This window comes from Antechinus flavipes, chromosome 4 (genome assembly GCF_016432865.1).
Source record: "Antechinus flavipes isolate AdamAnt ecotype Samford, QLD, Australia chromosome 4, AdamAnt_v2, whole genome shotgun sequence".
NCBI lineage: Eukaryota > Metazoa > Chordata > Mammalia > Dasyuromorphia > Dasyuridae > Antechinus > Antechinus flavipes.
Genome location: NC_067401.1, coordinates 37,706,552 through 37,727,297, shown reverse-complemented (window position 1 = coordinate 37,727,297; position 20,746 = coordinate 37,706,552). Strand labels below are relative to the sequence as shown.

At 38.3% G+C, this 20,746-nt stretch overlaps 2 protein-coding genes across 2 annotated transcripts in view; both read left to right on the top strand.

Moving 5' to 3' along the window:
- LOC127559025 (late cornified envelope protein 5A-like) overlaps positions 1 to 20,746 on the top strand; it is a 120,928-nt gene that overhangs the window by 22,970 nt on the left and 77,212 nt on the right. The window lies entirely within an intron of this gene.
- Positions 13,898 to 15,416, top strand: LOC127559028 (late cornified envelope protein 2D-like). Its single transcript, XM_051992475.1, has 2 exons — positions 13,898 to 13,957; positions 14,726 to 15,416. The coding sequence occupies exon 2, from the start codon at positions 14,747 to 14,749 to the stop codon at positions 15,161 to 15,163; it is 417 nt and encodes a 138-aa protein (XP_051848435.1). The 5' UTR covers positions 13,898 to 13,957; positions 14,726 to 14,746; the 3' UTR covers positions 15,164 to 15,416.

Below are 20,746 nucleotides of genomic sequence, written 5' to 3'. Positions count from 1 at the left end.
GTTATAAACTTCAATTTACAGAAGAGGAAACTGCAACTGAGAGAGTTTAAATGACCTTTCCAAGGTGAAAATGCTAGTAAGTATCTGAGGCAGGATTTGAACTCAAAACTTTTAAATTCTAAATCCTGGGCTCCATTCATTGTGCCACCTCACTGTCTAATGGGAAAACAACTAACAATCACTCACATTTCTATAGAGGTTTAGCTTTTTCAAAATCATTTCCTTTCTAAAATTTTGTAAAATATGTAGAATAAATATTTCCATGCCCATTTGACAGATTGGGAAATTGAAACCTGGAGAGATAAGATGACTTACCCAGGAATACAGCAAAATCATGTCAGGATCCATATTTAAACCCAGATAACTGGAAGACAAAAATCAGCATAAATGCAATTGCCTAAGATTATAATCTTTCATCCAAAAGTATTCCAGCCTAAAAGATGGAATTGTAAGATCACTAGCCATGCTAGTCAATGCTGGGGATTGTTTAGTGCATGAAGTGCCAGAATTGTCAATGGGGTCCTTTTGAACTCTAATATTCTATGATCCCATGATGCTTTAAAGCTATTGCAAAAAGTCCTTTCCAGTAAAAGGGAAACACTCCAGTGGAAAGTGGAGTCAACTTCATTGTAGCTATCAAATCCTGGCCACTGAGACTTCCTATCTTCCTAGTTCTTTGCCATATGCTCACAGCCTCAATACTGGCCACAAATGGCTGCTTTCATAGTGAAGGTGTTGGAAGTTTTCCCAGAGGCCACCCCTTTTACTGTCTCAGGCAAAATCCCTTTTCTACATGTGACACCACTGAGATTGCTTTACTAAATGACACATTAATTCTTTAACTCACAGATTTTGTTTTTTAGGCTTTTTAAACATTTAAATTCAATTTTTTTCTCAGTATAATATTTTTGATTTTTTATTTTAATAGTATCTAAATTTTTCAAATAATACAAAGACAGTTTTCAACATGTATCTTTATAAAACTCTGTGTTCCAAAATTTTCTCCCTCTCCATTCCCTTCCTCTCCCCAAGATAGCAAGCAATCTGATACAGGCTAAACTTGTGCAGTTCTTCCAAACATATTTCCACATTTGTCATGCTGCACAAATAAAATCAGATCAAAGGGGGGAAAACACAATAAATTGGGGGAAATTAGCAAACAAATAACGAAAAAGGTGAAAAACTGTCTGGATGTGAATGGCACTTTCCATCATAAATCCATTGAAATTGCCTTGAATCACCTTATTGTTGAAAAAAGCCAAGAACATCACAGCTAATCATCACATAATCTTGTTACTGTGTACAGTGTTCTCTTGGTTCTGATTTAATTCAGGTTTTATAATGGATGATTAATGATCAACTTTCTTTTATGCAAGGATTTTATGTAAATGAGAAAGATAGTACTTTGAAAATTTTTTCTTTAATTTAAAATTTTGAATTAAATCTATTTAAAATAAGTAACAAAGATTCTTTGAGGAAATTGAGCCACCAGCAAAAGAACATCCCCATAACTAAAGGGGTGAACAGTTCAAAAGAAAATGTACAAGAAAAGATTAAGGAAACAACACTCACCAGAAAGACTAAGAGTAGAAAGATGGGGAGATAGATGAAGGAGGAGAGTGAGACCAGAAAGAGAAAATATAAAGGAATCTAAAGATCCCATCTTCTAAACAGAGAGCTCCCCAACAGACAAGGAAAGAGGCAGAGACTGTCAGATACTGCAGTAAGAACACAAATCATTCAGAAAGTGTGCTGGAGAACAATTCTGGGGGTAAAGCCAAAGGATTTTTACTCTTGTGTCTCCTCTGAACTTACAGGTTTGAGGAAAGATGGGTTGGTTGACCAGCTGGCTCTCTTCTCAATGGACATGTTGAAGGAAAAGCCTTCTCCCAACCACAGAGGCCTGCACAGAAAGGGAAAGCTGGCCCTTTCTGATCTTACATAATCATCTTCCTAGCATTTCTATAGTGAGATAAGGTTGAAAGCATTCTACTTCCATGATCTCAGATGATCTTTACAATAACTCTGTGAGGTAAGAGCCATTATCCTTATTTCACAGATGAGAACATTGAGGTTGAGAAAAATCAGTGGCTTACCCAAAGTTATACATTGAATGAGATAGGATGAAACATCAGGTCTTCCTGACTCCAAGTTCAATGCTCTATCTACTATCCCTCCTAGAGTACATTTTAAGGGGTCTACTCCATTACTTCTAATAAAGGGGGGAAAGGGGTTAATTAAAGTGAACAACTCTTCCTAGCTACCCAGACTACAGAATCAGAAGATTTCTACTTCTTCCTACATGATTTTCTCAAATTCTCCTATTATTGACAAGTGTTTCTATTGATAGAGCCCAATACCTCCTCCCGAGGCTCTTCCATTCTGGATCTGCTAGTCTTTGTGAAGAACCTTTTTTTTCCTATCCTCAATTAAGAACTGAATGGACTTCTTCCTCATTCCTGACATCACAAGGAACAAGAGAAAACACCCTGGATCATCCTCTTGCCTCCAAATCAACACAATGCACTAAATATCTGTTAATGGAATCATTGAACCCTCCTCCCAGGTCTAGTCTATCATGGAGAAAGAAAACTACAGTGATGCTTAAGACTTCCCTTTAGTTCTAAGTCATGGACTTAATATTGAGTGTCTACAATTATAGTTGACTAAATGAGGTGGGGACTGGGTGACAAACAGGACTAGATCCTTTCCTGTTACCATCATTGTCATTGCTATCTTCTTCATCATAGAAAGTACCTTGGTGCTTTATGAAAACCAGTGACATACTTTATCTCATCTGATCACCATGAACTTTGCCATCATCAACTTCATCAGTATCATCATCATTAATTAAGAAAGCAGGAAGACAGGATCTTTATACAGAAATATCCTCAGGAGTAACTCACTTCAAATAATAAGACCAAAGTAGGATGGATTTGTATCCAGAAGGGAGTTGTCACCTAATCTAGTCTCCTCATTTTATAGAAAAATATATGGAGATTCTGAGCATGAAAATGATTTAAACAAAGCCTCACAAGAAATAAAGAGCAGAGCCAGAACTAACACAGATCCCTCGACTTTGTCCCCCAGGCTTTTATCTCAGTATGAAGCAACATACAGAGAGAGAGAGAGAGAGACAGAGAGAGAGAGACAGAGAGACAGAGAGAGAGAGACAGAGACACACACACAGAGAGAGAGACAGAGAGAGGAGAGACAGAGAGACAGAGACACAGAGAGACAGAGAGAGAAAGAGAGAGACAGAGACAGAAAGACAGAGAGAGACAGAGAGAGAGAGAGAGAGACAGAGAGAGACAGAGAGAGACAGAGAGAGAGAGAGAACTCTTTAAAATGGATCCTACTTGTGGTGAATAAAAAAAATCTCTTTTTCAAGGCATCATACTATAAATTTTTTTAGATGGGGTGAAGACAATTTTGTAATTTAAAAAAATCTTTTTATTATGGTTAGCATAGCAAATTTAGATTTTTCTGGACCAGTTTTCTTTAAAATCTCTGTACTCCTACTCAAACCAACCTTCTGAAAATTACCAGCTCAGTCTTTGTCCATGGGGCTGTCAGATAATTTTTTTTTATTCAAAACCCCTATTTGAGAACCATCGATACACAACATGGATGAAAATTCAGTGAATAGTTCGAGGCAAAACATGCAAGTGAAATATGTTGGTATGTCCCAAAGTGAATCAGTGCCTCTTATTCCAAGCTTCCTTTTCCACTGTCTTTTATGTGGAGGGATATTCTTTGGAGAATGTAGAGGAAAGAGGATGGATATTATCTGTCCTGTTTATCTTTTATTGGAAATGTGACCTTTTATGTGGTTTTGTCTCAGAGACAGATATACAGACAGAGATAGGGAGAGAAAGAAAGAAACAGAGTTAGAGAATGAACATGTCATTGATCTGGAGGATGACTTCATGTTGAGAGATGAGGAAGCTCTATCTATACCAAGGTATTCAGAGGTCTGGCAGGGTCATAGGCATGTAATAATCTAAAAAAAAATTCAGAAATATTTGTCTATGAAATAGAAGGCAACATGTTAATGATGGAAAAAGATGATCACAGTGCTTAGAGGATGTTGATGTAGCTAGGGCATAAAGATGATACTGAGGCAGGCAAAAACAGATAATACATGACTCTAAAAGTAATGTACAAATCCTTCTCTTCCTGTCTCCATCAACCAGAACCTTATACATGTAAATGCTCCTGGGGATCCCAGATAAAAATAATCTCTCACTGCTCTGACATTCTTAGCATGGAGTCATGATATTTATCTTATATTACACAGAATTACAATGGTGAATTTGCTATCCCTTGATTAGAATACAGATTCTAAGTTGAAATCTGGCTCCAGAATCTTTTTGGCTGTATGACTCTGGACAAGTCCCTTAGCCTCTCCCAAACTCAGTTTCCTCAGCTATATAATAAGAAAAAGTATACTCCCAACTGCCAGGAATGTACTGATGATCAGATGAGATAATAAATGTAAAACACTTAGCAAATCTTAACGAGCAAGACAAATTTTTAACTACTATTAGAGTAATATTACTGAGAATAGGGAGTGCATCTCATTCATCTTTTTTTTTCTCATCAAAAGCTTTTAGCAGAGAATTTTATTATCAATAAATTCTGAATAAATGAAATTGGTAAATGAATACATCAGTTGATGAATAAATGAATGGTTGAGTGGCCATGTATTCCCAATTTTTAGTTTCCCTTTTTAAAAAGAAGGGTGGGATTTGGAGGAGTTTCTTAAACATGGGTGAGAGATTGGGGAACATGTTTGAAGATTTTTGTTGAGGGGCGATTTTGTATATGAGTGGAACCAAATAAGCCTCGGGAAAGTTAAAGACAAAGAGAAACCGTCCAGAGGAAAAAACATCAGATTATAACTTTAAATATTAAAGATCTCAAGGGTCATATATTCTTTTTTTTCCCCTCATAGAGAAGAGGAATCCAAAGCCTGGAAGTTGAAGCAACTTGCTGTATACACATAATAAGAGGCCAAGCAAGGATTTGAATTTAGGTGATATAACTACAACTGAAGAGCTCTTTCTATTGTCCTTTATTACATCTTATACAGGACAGTAGGGCACAAGGCCACGTGGAAATGTCTAGAAAAAGACAAAGCCTCAGTGACTGAAGTGACTTGAGCTTTTATGCAACGACCAGATTTCATTGTGTTTTCCTAAATAGTTATTTGAACTGAGAGCTCCCAATCTTTTCTAAGAATTGATCCAACTGAAATCACCATCTGGATTCCCTCTTGCTCCAGCAGTTTCCTCAGTTATGTTTTAGCATGATGGTCTGATGAAAAGAACGGGGACTAAATTTGGGGGAAACCATGGTTTAAACCCTTGCTAATTCACTTAGCACTTCTATGACTTTGTATAAGTCATTTGCCTCTCAGAATCACAGTATCTTCATCTTTAAAATAAGTCAATTAAGTGAAATGTCTTTTAACATCTTTCGACAACTCAATGATCTATGCACAGAAAGAAATAAGTGTATGGGAATTTAGAGAATGTCAGGAATTGTCTGACACATGCCCGGAGTTGGGAAAGACACTCTTCCTCCTACAGAGCTGGAGGTTGTGCCATCAGATCAGCCTGAGATGTCCTATAAAAAGGTGTCCCTGCCTCTAGCTCCTCATCCACTCCGGTTCTTCAGCAGAAAGCTCCTGTCCAGGTCTGAATCAGGGTGAGTGTCTGAATGAGGGCCTGGGGGAGAGTTTGGGTAGGTTACTGGAGTAGAGAAAAGGAAAAGAAGAGCAAAGAGAGATCGAATTGGGAAGAGGAGTTACATTTGGGATGAAAAAAATGGATAGAGGGACTGAGGAGGAGGAAAGAGTTAAAGTGAGTGAGAAATATAATGCCTGTTTAAAAATAGAATCTTTGGCCTGGGTAGAGATTCTATTGGGATGTCCCCAGAAATCAATCAGAAAAGGGTCTGGTTTCTCTGTGGGGGTGAAGAGGAGGAAGAGCAATGATCTCAGAATGTAGAAGGAAGCCATGCTCTTTTCCATAGGACACACATAATACTATTTAACCTTTAAGACTATATAGTTGCCTAGTTTTGCAATTCTCAGAATGTAGAGACAGAGGGAGAGATAGAGGCAGAGAGACAGAGAGGAGGAAATTGTGAATAATCTCCTCAATTGTTATAAAATGCGTGTTCCTTCAAGTCCATCTCAAATGCATTTTAATACAGGATTGATTTTGTTAAGCCTTTTCTTTCTGGATACTGATGTCTTTTAGATAAAATTCACCATCATTTTAGTAATCATTTTCAAGTGAAGAAAGCTTTTAAGGTTTGATTTCATCCATTTGGGAAAAAAAATCCTCTATTGTCTTTCAGATTTACTGAACTCCCACCAAGATGTCCTGCCAACAAAGCCAGCAGCAGTGCCAGGCCCCTAAGTGTCCCCCTAAGTGTCCTCCCAAGTGTCAGACACCAAAGTGCCCACCCAAGTGTCCACCCAAGTGTCCTCCCAAGTGCCCTCCCCAGGCTCCATGCCCTCCTCCAGTGTCCTCCTGTTGTGGCTCTAGCTCTGGAGGATGCTGCAGCTCTGGGGGATGCTGTGGGTCTAGCTCTGGGGGATGCTGCAGCTCTGGCTCTGGGGGTGGCTGTTGCCTCTTTTCCCATCACAGGAGATCCCACAGACGCAGACACCAGAGGTCTGACTGCTGTGACAGTGGCAGTGGGCACAGCCAACAATCTGGAGGCTGCTGTGGAAGCTCTGGAGGTTGCTGTGGGAGCTCTGGGGGCTGCTGCTGATCTGAAGCCCTGACCTAAGAGAAACAGAAGAAGCAATTAACTGACTCTACTCTCTTTCCTCCTCATTCCTTAGCCTCTCTCCATCTTGATTTGAACTTTTCAGATTTCTTAGGGGATGGAGAGAAGTAAGGTTAATCACTTCATTTTATCTCAGCCTCTCAGAAATAAAGCATCCTTCTCTTTCTCATGTATCCCAAGCAAAAATAAAGTTTTTTCTAATTAAAACTGCCTCTTATTCTATTTTTTCCCTTTACAACTTCATTCAAGGTTCCCTTCTTGTTAATGGTCCCACAAACTCCTCTGAATAATGCCTTGATGCCCAAGTAGTGATTGTTGGTGGTAGGGCTGAAAGGCTGGGTAAGGTCCCTTTCCTTCAGATTGAAGGAGACACAGAAGGTATCTGTATAGAAATCAAAACACCCATCCCTGAAGACAAATGTGCCTCAACACAGGTGCCTCTGACTCTGAGTCACCAGGGAAAGGCCAAGGCTCAATCCAAGATGAAAAGGAGAGAGATTAATCAGATAGGGGAACAATCTTCTGCTGGAAGCAGAAAGACTCAAGAGACAGAGCCTGGTAGGGGGATTCAGGAGGATCTAGCTCTTTCTGTTAGATGATTCAAAGTTAGGGTGGTTTGAGCTATCCCTACTTCCTTTTCCCTATTTACACTAGCCCTCGCTCTTTGACTCAGAGCACAGACATATTCAACACTGTCCCATTCTGAAGCTCTCTCTCTGGCACTGGGCTGTCCCTCTCACTGGTTACAATCTTCTGAATCTCAGAAAAGTTGTTGTATTTTAACATCTACCATTGTCTTTCTAGGGACTCTTCATCACCTTAAGAACAATTTCAATACCCAGGACCAACCCCCAGGTCCTCTAACTTCACTTCTCTACAACCTTTCTGGGTATTTTCGCATGCTTTCTGGACCTCTATTGGTCTTCTCCCTTTTCCTCAGATCTATTTACTCAAGGGTCCTAGCTCAAAATTATATTTTAGCTTCAGTAAAAAATACTGTAAGACAATTCATTAATGACTGAACTTAGCAGCAAAAAAATGAGAAAATATGTCTTCTTTGCCTTGTAGAAATGAAGGTCTTTGGCTGTGGAATAGGGTATACACTGTCAGACTTGGTTAGCCTATTAGTTGATTTTACAAAGATTCTTAAAAGAGTTTCTAGAAACTGAGTTAGATGTACAACAGTTGCAGAATAAATTATGGTATATGAATGTTATGGAATGTTATTGCTCTATAAGAAACAATCAGCAGGATGATTTCGGAAAGGTCTGGAGAGACTTACATGAACTGATGCTGAGTGAAATGAACAGAACCAGAAGGTCATTGTACATGGCAATAAGAGGACTATATGAAGATTATTTTTGATAGATGTGGCTCTTTTCAACAATGAGATGATTGAGATCAGTTCCAATGGTCTTGTATGATGAGAACCGTCTACACCCAGAGAGAGGACTGTGGTAATTGAGTGTGAATCATAGCATAGCATTTTCACCCTTTTTGTTGTTGTTTGCTTGCATTTTGTCTTTTTTTTTCATTTTTTTCCTTTTTGATCTGATTTTTCTTGTGCAGCATGATAATTGTATAAATATATATCCATATATTGGATTTAACATATTTTAAACCTGTTTAACATATTAAATTACTTGTCATCTAGGGTAGGGGGTGGGAGGAAGGGGAAAATCTGTAACACAAAGTTTTACAAGGATCATTGTTGAAAGATTATCCATGTGTAAGTTTTGAAAATAAAATGTTTTAATTAAAAGAAAACAAAGCTTCTTTTTTTTTTTCATTCTTTATTCTAATCAATAATTCATTGGGTAAAGGACAGGGGATGGATTCATTCAGATATGTATGTGAAGTTAAGGAAAATATACACAAATTATAAGATAAAGCAATCCTTTATCATCATGTAACCCAGAGTGAGGATGTGGGGATCCTCATCCCAACTCTCCTTATGTTCTAGAGGTACTACTAAGGGATTCCAAGTATCTTTTTCTAATGCTGTTCGCTTGAGAACCTATTTCAGTGTTTTCTCCTCAATACCAATCTCTAGTAATAATATCTGCTTTATATTAGTTTTATTTTCAAATTTTAATACCACAGTATTGTTTAATAAATTAACATCAGCTAGATGGATGGATTCATTGAAAAAATTTATATCAAGATAAGAAGGATAAACATTTTCCCCCACACCAAAATCTGGAACATACTCATCCCTCACTCTAGGCCCCTGAAGAGAGTGAACTCATCTGTAAAGTAGTTGCTACAAAGTTTATTCATCCTCATCAAATTCACTTTTTAGTATTACATTGTTGATGAATGAATTATAGCTCTTTTTTTATGGTTTTCTTAGATACCTTGGAGCTAAGCTGGACTTTACTTTTTATTACACATGATTGTCTATGACATCTATCATGGACCATGTCTCTTTATCCCCATACCATTAGTCAATTACAATTTTAGACACTCAATTTCTAACTCTCCAATGTCAGTGTCAGAATCTATAGTTAAACCCAAGTCCCTTTAATCCAAAATCAACAAATCCAGCACTAAAAGATTCAGCTTTCACCTAAAAGTATCATATCTCAAAAAATGAAATTGGAAGCAGACTGGGTGATCACCAGTCAGGTGTACTAGAGTAGGGATTTCTTTTGCATATGAATTGGTCAGGATGGTCACTGGGGCCCTTTGGAACCCCAGCATTCTGGGATCATATGATGCTGTGAAGCCAGTGGAGAGTGGAGAGAAATGTTTCAGGGAGAAATGAAGGTATCTTAGATGTAGCCTTCAAATGCTGGCCACAGTTTCCTAGTCCTTTGTTACATGATCACAGCATAAGCCCTGGCCCCAAAGGGGCCTATAACTCTATTCTGTCCACAGGACAGCACTCAGACTGCTCTACTAGAATGACTTTTTAATTAGTATTTATATTGAGATTTTGTATTAAATGAATAATCTTCCCTTTTTTCCAATGTGAGTTAGGTAAAGGGAAAAGTTGTAAGTTTGGGGGTTATTTAATTTATAATTAAATTTAATGTTAAATTTGTTGTAAATCATCATTGTTTCCTGAAGAAAATGGAATCACCAACAAAACAAAAAAATCCCTATAACTAGAGGGATGACCAGTTCTAGAGAAAATGAATGATAAAAAAGCAATTCTCACCAGAAAAGCCAAAGACTAAGAAGATGAGAGACTTGGAAGAAAGAAGAATGATACCAGGAAGAAACAAGAAAGAAATATCCAAAGATTCCAAGAGAGATGCCCAGTAATCAAAACAAGAGGTAGTACTTGTGAGATAAAAATGATTGGAAAATGTGCAAAAAGACAATTCTGTGATTAAGATTATAGGATTCTCATTGTTGTATGTGGATTAGAGGAAAATGGTCAAGCTGGTCAGCTGCCCCTCTTCTGAATGGGGAATGCTGAAGGAAAGGCCATCTCTCAATCACAGAGTCCTGAACAGAAAGAGGAAGCTGACCATGTTGCATGGTTCCTCTACAATGATTTCACCTCATCATCTTCCCACCATTTATATAGTGAGTTAAAGTTGAAAGCACTCTACCTCCGTGATCTCATATGATACTCACAACAACTCTATAAGGTAAGAACCATTATGCCCATTTCACAGATGAGGACACTGAAACTGAGAAAAGTCAATTATTTAACTAAATTCACACAATGATTAAGACAGAATGCAACCTCACGTCTTCTTGATCTTAAATTCAGCACTTTACCCACTAAGCCTTTGAAACTACATTTGATGAGGTCAACTTTACTCCAACCAGCAGGTGGGAAAATGAGTTACTTAAAATGAACCATTCTTTCTAGCTCTCCTGGCTATTGAATTAGTAGCTTTCTATTTCCCCTTATATGGATTGCTCACACTCTTCCATTATTGACAACTGTTTCTTTTGGCAAAACCCAATACTGCATCCTCAGCTCTTTCCCTTTGCTTCCCTAACCTCTTTGAAGTCCCTTGTCTCCATATCCCAAATCAGAACTCCTTTCTTATTCCTGACAAAATAGGAATCCAGAGAAATCACCTGAACCATCCTCTTATCTCCTTACTGATAGAATGCACTTAAGTTTGATACAATCTCTCAACTTTTCTTCTAGTTTAGTCTTTCATGGGGGAGGGTAAGTATAGAGACAGGTCTCATTCCTTCCCTAAGGCTCTAAACCATAAACTTTGTGTTGAGTGTCTAGAATTGTAGCTGATTGTACATGTTTAATATATATTGCATTTCTTGCCATCTATGGGAAGGGGTAGGGGGAAAAGAAAAGTGAAAAAATTTGGAACACAAGGTTTTGCAAAGATGAATGTTGAAAATTATCTATGTATATGTTTTGAAAATAAAAAGCTTTCAAAAATAAAACTGTAGCTGACTAGTCGGGTGGGGACTAGGTAATGAGCAGTTCTGGATCCTTTCCTGCTATCATCATTGCCATTTCAGTCTTCTTCATCATAGAAAGGCACCTAAGTACTTTCAAGTTGGCCAAGCCCAGGTACCGCCTTTATCTCATATGATCCTCACCACCTTTATCACCATCTATGCCATCATCATTACTAAAGTCAACAGGAATGCAAGGATCTCTAGACTCATATATCTCCAGGGGTAACTTCCAATAATAAGATCAAAGAATAATTGATTTAGAGCCAGAATAGAGCTCAGAGTTTATCTAAGTCAATCTTTCACTTTACTGTTGAATGTATTGAGACTCTAACAGTGGAAGTGATTTAAAGAAAGTCTCGCAGGGAATAAAATGGCAGAATCTAAATCTCACCCAGGTGCTCTAGTTTTATCTCTAGGCCTTTTGTCACTGTATCATACCACATTAAATTAAAAAACAAAAAGTTTTTTAAATTAATTTTCATTTTGATGAACAAGGAAAATTCTTTTTAAATTAATCAGGCTAATTCTTCCATAAAGTAATTTTTTATTTTAATTTTAAGTATATGTTAAATATATAAAAGTGTATTTTTTGCTCTCTTCAATACACATGTATGGCAAATTTGGGGTTTTGTGGAATCATTTTTCCTTAAAATACATGCCCCCTACCCCAACCAGCCCAATCCCAGGCATGGATATACCTTTTTCCATTAGACTCCCTCTAAAGGACTGTCAGATGAGTTGTTTTATTCAAAAACGAAATTTGAAGACTATCTATACACATATGAGACAAAACATCAATGACAGCTTTGGGACAGGACTGGCAACTGGGACATGGTATGCTGTACAATGAAACACTGCCTCATGTCCTGGCCTTTCTTTTCTATCTTCCTTTAGGTGAAGAAATATTCTCCAGGGACTGTAAAGGAAAGGGGATGGATGATTTCTGTCTTATTCATTTTTGACAGAGTACATGAATTTTCATGTGGTTGTATATCAGATAGAAAGAGATAAAAAAAGAGAATGAACAAGTGCTTAACCTGAAGGATGACTTTATGTTGGCAAGAAAAGAAGAAATATTTATCCCAAGGTGTTCCAAGGTCTTGGCAGAGTGACAAGTGTGTCATGAACAAGTAAACATTAAGAAACACATGTTAATGGGATGGGAGGCAGCGTATTATAATGGGGAAATTATTGATATTTTGGGAAGACAAAAAGCAAAGTACAAATCATTCTTATCCAAATTCATCAGATAGTACCTCATCTATGCAGACGATCAGAGTGTCCCCAGAGAGAAATAATCACTCACTACTTTACCCTTCTATATCCTGGAGTCAGTATAAGTCTTTAGGTATTTCTCTTATCTTACACTGAATTATAGTCATTTGTGAATTTGATATCTCTTGAGAAGGATACAGATTTAGGATTAATATCTTGCCTCAGATGTTTCCTAGTTGTATGACCCTGGGCAAGTTACTGAATTTCTCTCAAACTCGGCTTTCTCAGCTGTACAACTGGGAAAGTCCATAGAAACTGTCCCCCAGGATTGGACTGAGGATTAAAAGAGCTCTGACTTAGCCTCCCTGGGCTAGATAAACTTTAGCTACTATTTGCAGTAATATTTTTAAGGATAGTAACCGTGTAATTCACTTTTTTCTCCTCAGAAACTCTTAGTACAAAATCATATACTCAACTAATTGCTGAATGTATATAATGGATAAATGGATGGATGGTGACTTACTCCCAACTGTTGGATTGCTGTCTGCAAAAAGACTGGTGGGAATGTGAGAAAAAGTAGGTCTTTTACTTTGGGTCACTGTTCATTGTCTCCAGGATGGAGCGATGGAAGGACAGATTCAAAGGTCAGAGTTGAGGGATGTTTTGTGTAGGAATAGAGCTATAAAGGTAAAAACCCACTGGAACAAGTCCATATGAAGCTAAAGACAAGGTGAAATGGTCCAGGCTCCACTGTGGAATTAGATTAGATATTAGAAGGATTTTAGAAGTCATGTATTCTATTTGCTTCATTTTAGAGATGAAAAATCCAGCCTGGGAGTTGGAGTGACTTTTCCTAATTCATACAGGTACTAAAAGGCAGAAGAAAGAATTGAATTGAGATCCCTTAACTCCAACTTAAGAAATTTCCCCCACTGCATGTTATACAGGACCGTGGGTCATGGGGCCATGTAAAAATTTCTGAGGGATGAACAGAGACTCAATGACTGAAACCCCCTGAGCTTTTTGCCCAATGACTAGAGTTCGTGGCAGTTCCCTAAATTGCTATGTGAATGGAGGGCTCTCAGTCTTTACAAAGAACGTGAAAGCAGCATCTGGATCCCAACTTACTAGAAAAATTGTCTTGGATATGCCTTGACCTGTTATGATAAAAAGGGTATGGACTTCATTTTGAGGAACTCTGGTTTAATCTGCTTAATCTATTCACTGCTTCTGTGACCTTATTGTCACTCTGTACATCAGTGTCTTCATCTATAGAATGAGGTAATCAGATTAAAGGACTTCTAATATCCTCCAGTACCTTAATGATCCATGAGCTGGCACATGTCAGTGTATATGAGTTTGGAGAATGTCAGGAATCACCTGCCACATGCCAGGAGTTGTGAAAGATGCTCTTATTCCTAGAGAGCTAGATCTCATGCTAACAACTCAGCCTGAGACGGCTATAAAAGATGTCCCTGCCCTTGGTTCCTCACTCATTCTGGTTCTTCAGCAGAAAGCTCCTGTCTGTGTCTGTGATCGGGTAAGTGTCTGCATGAGATCCCAGGGAGAGGCTGGAAGGGCAGTATTTGTGGAGAGAGGAGAACAAAAGACAGAAGAGAGAAGTGGGAGGGAAGACAGCTGAGGAAATGAAGGAAGATGGATAGAGGGGCTGGAGAAGAAAGAGTTAAACTGTGTGAGAAGTACAGCAACTGGTGAAAAATAGAAGCTTATACTTTGGATTTGTTTTAGATTGATGTCTAATTTGGATATTCCCAGAAAACAAGGTGAAAAGGGACTGGTTTCCGGGTAAAGGGGTTAGGACAGGAAGGAGCAGCAGTAATCTGAGGTACCAGAAACTGCAAGGTACTAGAATTCAAAGGATGTCCTCAGGGTGTCCTTTGTCCTGTGGAACACAAATATCACTGCTTAACCCTTATGAGTTTAATATTTTTCTCATTCTGCAGTATCCAAGAGGTATATATGTATATGTATATGTGCATATGTACATATGTGTGTATGTATTTATATATACACACACAAACACAAAGAGAGACAGAAAGAAGGGAAAACTGACAGACAGACAGGAAGAGAGGGAGAAAACGTTACTGATCTCCTGAATTGATATAAAATAAACATTCCCTCTTCCCAAATTCCAACCCATTTGACACATTATTTTGTTAAGTCTTTTCTTTTTGGATACTGATGTCTTCTAGGCAAAATTCACCATTACACTGTGGATCAATTATACTGAAGAATGCTTTTAAGGCTTGATTTCATCAATTTAAACATATTGTTTACTGTCTTTCAGGTTTATTGAACTCCTATCAAGATGTCCTGCCAGCAAAGCCAGCAGCAGTGCCAGGCCCCTAAGTGCCCCCCTAAGTGTCCTCCCAAGTGTCAGACTCCTAAATGTCCACCCAAGTGCCCACCCAAGTGTCCCCCCAAGTGTCCTCCCCAGGCTCCATGTCCTCCTCCAGTCTCTTCCTGCTGTGGCTCTAGCTCTGGAGGATGCTGCAGCTCTGGGGGATGCTGTGGGTCCAGTTCTGGAGGATGCTGCAGCTCTGGGGGATGCTGCAGCTCTGGCTCTGGGGGTGGCTGCTGCCTCTTTTCCCATCACAGGAGATCCCACAGACGCAGACACCAGAGGTCTGACTGCTGTGACAGTGGTAGTGGGAGCAGCCAGCAATCCGGGGGCTGCTGTGGGAGCTCTGGAGGCTGTTGTGGTAGCTCCGGGGGCTGCTGTTAATCTAATCCCTTTGACTAAGAAGAGCAGTGTCTTAGAAATGAAAAAATGCTCCTGACACTGATCCCTCACTCTCATTTCATCTTCATTATCCCTCTTTTCAGGATCGTGGATGGGTAGCTGAAATACTCTGAAGGGACTTACAAAGTTCAAGAAGATATTTGATCTTATTCCAAAACCTTACATTTCAAAGTTGGACCCAAACCTCACCTTATTTATCTTTTACAACAATAAACCTCCTTGTTTCTGGTCACAATTGCTTCCTGGTCACAATTTTTCTATTTGTTATTCACACTCTTGTATTCCTGTCCAACTCTTCATGACCCTATTAGGGGTTTTCTTGGTAAAGATACAGAAGTAGTTTTCCATTTCCTTCTCCAACTCATTTTACAGATGAGGAAACTGAGGCAAATAGGGTTAAATGATTTGTTCAGAGTCACACACCTAGTATCTGAACTGGGATTTGAACTCAAGAAAATTAGTCTTCTTGAGTCTAAGCCTAGCACTCTATTCACTATGCCACCTAGCTTGCTACAATTTTTCTATGCTGTAAACTAAAAATTTTTCTTATTGTCAATGGTCCCCCAGAATTTCTCTTTATTCTGTTAAAAGGCCAGATTAGGCTGGTTAGTTCCATATGGGTTTTTGTTTGTTCAGGTGGTCCCAAAATAGAAAAAGCACTTGGATTTTGAAGAACTACCTCCTTCTCATCCTCTGACTGGAGAAATACCACATTCTCCCCAATCACTGCTGCTTGATATCTCTCTTTCCCCATCCTTCCTCACAAAACTGAGATGGTCATGAGCTCTCTCTATCTACTACTTAGCATCCTCCTTCCATGTAGTGACAATCTGCCAACTGGGGTGCTCAAGTTGGATTGCCTAATCCCTCTTCCCAACCTCTGGTGTTTGAGCTTGTCAAGTCCTTTTCAGGATGCTTATCTATCTTGGGTGTCTACCTACCACCCAACTCTCATCCATGGCTCTGAGAATCTGTAATATATATATATTGACCACATTTCAGTAAACCATTCAAGCAAACTTGCTAAACCAGGTAGAAGATAATCAACAGGCCTTGTATCTGTCAAATATGTGAAGATTTTCCTCAGCAAAATGGGTGTTTAAAAATAACTTGTTTCAAAGGCTATGAATATGGCTGAAGCAGGTGCTGTGAAGTGCATAGAGCTTGGTCAGACATCAAAGATACCAATACCAATATCATCCAATGCATTTTGGGCCATCACGGTTGTCTTGACTTATGTCTTGTCTTTAGATGTTGATGATTCTGGAAGAGCAAGGCTGACAATTTTGCACAATTCTTCCTTACCTAAATATAATTCACACTTCAGTCAAGACATCATTAATATATGGAATACGCATAGGGAAACACTCTCCACTGATGTAATAGTTAGCATTCATTTCACTTTAAGAAAATAGTAAGTTAATTCACACTATAGTGAACAGTGCTCATGCAACATAATCACTCCCACTTAACATACCTAAAGGACATAGTCACTGGAAGCCTTCAGTACTTCCAACATTGTAGGGATAACCCTCTAGGTATCTATTCTCTTAATTGTTGACTCACAAAGCCCCACCAGTGATTCAGTTGATTCTTTAAGAAAGGCATTAATTTGGAAAGCTATGTGGTACAGTGGATAGAGAATGAAGTCAGGAGGACCTGAGTTCAAATCTGATCTCATACACTTAACACTTCCTAGTTATGTGGCCCTGGGCAAGTCACTTAACCCCAATTGCCTCAGCAAAAATAATTAATTTACTTAAATAAAATAAAAAACTCTAGAATCCAGAATGGGGAAAGTATATGCATGAATTCAAAATAAAAAGAAAATCAACTTCCAACTCTAATACTTTAGGTGGGCCTTGATATTCTTCTCTCCAAAAGGTCCTCAAAAATTTTCCCTATTCAATTGGATTGGCTTTTTACAGGGCATGATATCATCCTGGACTGGTGACCCAAGTGGGCGACTATTCCCTGGGAAAGATCTAAACTAGAAGGGCTTACAAGGGGCTAAGCTGGGTCAAGCAGGTCCTTTGGTGGCTCTGCTGGCTTCTGCCATATTCTGCTGTGGCTGGCCTGGGTGGTCAAAGGGTCATCTCTGGACCTAGTGTCTCTGCTCTTCAGTGAGAAGCTACAGCTTTTTTTCCACTTTTAGCCATTGACTAGACTGAGAATTCATATGTTACAACATGATTAATATGGAAATGTGTTTAAAATGTACATGTGTAAACTATATCAGATTGCTTGCTGCCTTAAGGAAGAGGGAGGGAAAGAAATGGAAGAAGAAAAAAAATGGAACTCAAAATCTTACAACTGTTGAACTCTGTCCTTACGTGTAATTTTAACTAAGCAAAGAAAAGAAAAGATCACAAAAGATTCAATAGTTTCTATTATATTAAATGGAAAAAACTTTTCCATGAACAAAATTGAAACAGTGAAGATAAGAAGAGAAAGTTTCATTTTGAGAGAGAGGGAGAATGGTCCATCAAATCTCTCTAAAAAGGTCTTATATAGAAGATATATAGATATAGATTACATTTCATTTCCCAATGGATAAGTGAACAAAAGTATGTGAACAAAGGATTCTCAAAAGTAGATTTTAAAATTCTGAATGTATATGTGAAAGATAGTTCTAAATCATTAAGAGATAGAAATCAAACAGTTCCAATATATTTTGCCTAGAAAATTGGAGAACTAACAAAAGAAATAAGCAATTTTGGAGGGGATATGAGAAGATAGACACATAATGCTGATAGTAGTACCATGAATTGCTCTAACTATTCTGGAAAGAAATTTGTCCTTGTGCTTAAAAAAGCACACAAAGATGATCAAAGCAAGTCAGATTATGCTTGTTGTTTTTTTTTTTTTAAGAGTTAAATGTTCATATCTTTTAACGCAGAGATTCCACTACTAAGCTTGTACACTCAAGAAGATCAAAGACTGAGAGAAAGCTTCCATACAATCAAAATATTAGCAGCCCTTTTTGTGGTAGCAAAGAACTGGAAATCTAGATGTCCCTTTATTGGAAAATAGATTAATAAATTGTATTATATATGTGCTCCAGGCTGGTCTGAGCATATCTAGTTCATCTAAAATGTAGACATCCTTGAGGGACCTTGGAGCATGTCCATATTGCTTAATGTAGTGACCTGAATCCCATACCATGTGAATGCATCTAATTCAGACCCAAAAAATCTACTTCAGGAGGAATAATCACAAATAACACACTTTCTCCCCCATACCATGTGAAACACAATCCTCTAGCTTCTTTGTACCACCTCAGTCTCTGGGAAAGGAAAAGGGGTCAGGCTCAATTTAGTTCAGAGAGAACCTGGTACCAGTTTCAAGTCCAAAACATGTGGGTTTAAATTCCAATCCCTTGGCTTCTTAGGGCTTCCACCAGGTCTGTCTGGCTGCACTATTCCTCTTATAATCTTAGTTTATTATGGCTCAAACTCCCAGATAGGTGGGATCATGTCCCACACATAAAGTGTACAAACAACACAGAAAAGAAGGTTTTAAAAAGGATCTTAGGAAGAGAAGCACTTCCTCTCACACCCATTCAGTTCATGGCACTCATATGGTGGATGAAGAATAATCTTCCTTTTCAGGACACAGCAGATAGGGACAGCTAGGTGAAGCCATAGTGCATAGAGCACTGGGCTTCAAATCAGGAAGACTCATCTCCTTGAGTTCAAATCCCAGACGCTCATTAACTGTGCTACCCTGGTAAATCACTTAACCATGTTTGCCTCAGTTCCTCATCTGTAAAATGAGCTGGAAAAGGAAATGATAAACCACTCCTGTATCTTTTCCAGGAAAACTGAATAGAGTCGCAAACAGTTGGACTCAGTTGGGAAAATGACTGAACAACAATGCTCAAATTAGCTTGAGATGCTTCCTAGAAAATCAAAAATGGGAGGGATTGGCAGCATTTCCTGTAAAACTCTGGAATTATCAATTAAGAATAGGTAGAAGGGATGAGGAGACAAATAAGAGGGCCAATTCACAAATTTATTATAGTTTCACCTGTTCCATAAAGATATCTGAGGTTGTCCCTGAGTGTACTCTTCTAAAATTCCAGATTTCCTCATTTATACCTCCTGGCTAGCCATTATTAATTTTCTGTTCTGTGTCATCTCTCATCTTGTTGCCTCAATTGTAATTCACTTCTCTGTCTCATATAGGTCTTTTGCCATACACATTAGATTGTAAATTCTATGAGAATATGGATCAAATTTTACTCATGTTGGTACCCCATAAAGGCTGACCTTGAACTTTACGTTCAATAGATGAACAGTAAATATTTGTTAATTGATCAAATAATAGAATTGAAGTCTATAATGGCATTGAAACTATAAATGTTGATCTGTAACTGAGCTGAAACAATAACTGTCATGGAAGCCTTACAACTAGAAAGGTAAGTTTTTAGGTCTAAGCCCACTTGTGAGGTACTCTTTCCTTCCCTCCTCATAGTGCCTTCCCTTTAATGGCATTTTTCTCCTTATTGTTAACTCTGATAACCTGCTGAAGTCCTTTCTGGATTTAATCTGCCAGTCAATGGCATACTCAGGCCTTATGGCATATTCCTTTCATGGATTCTTCCAAACTCTTTTCCTTGGTAACTCTATTGCTCTCCCAAATCATTTCATATTTATCACTCCTGGTATCCATTTTACCTCTTCATTTTGTCTATAATCTCTTCTTCTGAATAATTTAACTTTTGACAAAGAGAAAAAACCAACTAGGAATATAAAAAGGAGAAAGGGTGGCAAAGTTTCCAAGATAGACCTCATATCTGTGGATAGTAGGCACAGAAGTGTCTCATAGTGCATGAACCTTGTATGGGTCACGAGGATTACTCATAAGCTATACTGGATGCTTGGTTTTCATCATCCTAACCTCTACCATCTTGATGCCCCAGCATCCTCAACATCTACAGCTATATTATCATTAGTCATACCACTGATGTCATCATACACATCATCATCATCTTGGCGCTTCCAAATAAGAATTCCCAGAAATGTTTGGATCAGTGTCAATAAATAAGTATGCTGGTTCTCAAGGTAATTATTTAGAAGGGAAAGAAATTAATTTTGGAGATACAAGATTTGGTTTATTAACTAAAATTTGTCCTTTGATTTTAAAATCATTCCTCATATGTCTGTGCAAGTCTTTTGGATGTGGTTTGGGTGAAGGCTTTATGAGAAAATAACTGAAGGGTCAGATGGGTACTCACAGGGTCAAGGATATAAAATATTTCCTGCTCTACTATACCCCCAACTTCTGTCCAGTGTGACCTAGCAAGTTTCATTGCACCTAGCAAGGTCACAAATGCCAACAGAATGTCAAAAAATAAGGAACTACTAGAAAATGAATAGTTGATAACATGGTACCACTTGACTAGGTTATGACTTCAACTTGTCATGTTTTAACCAGTCTATGCAGCCATTTTAAGTAATGGTTCTGAGATCCTTCTGAAGCCCATTTTGGAATTCCTCTAGAGGGGCACCCCCAAAAGATGATCAAGTACAATAAACAGTATTTGATGAGTTCTTTTTGTTC

What these genes read in the sequence shown, in the direction of transcription:
- LOC127559028 (XM_051992475.1), top strand. Translation starts at nt 14,747, where the DNA reads ATGTCCTGCCAGCAAAGCCAGCAGCAGTGCCAGGCCCCTAAGTGCCCC.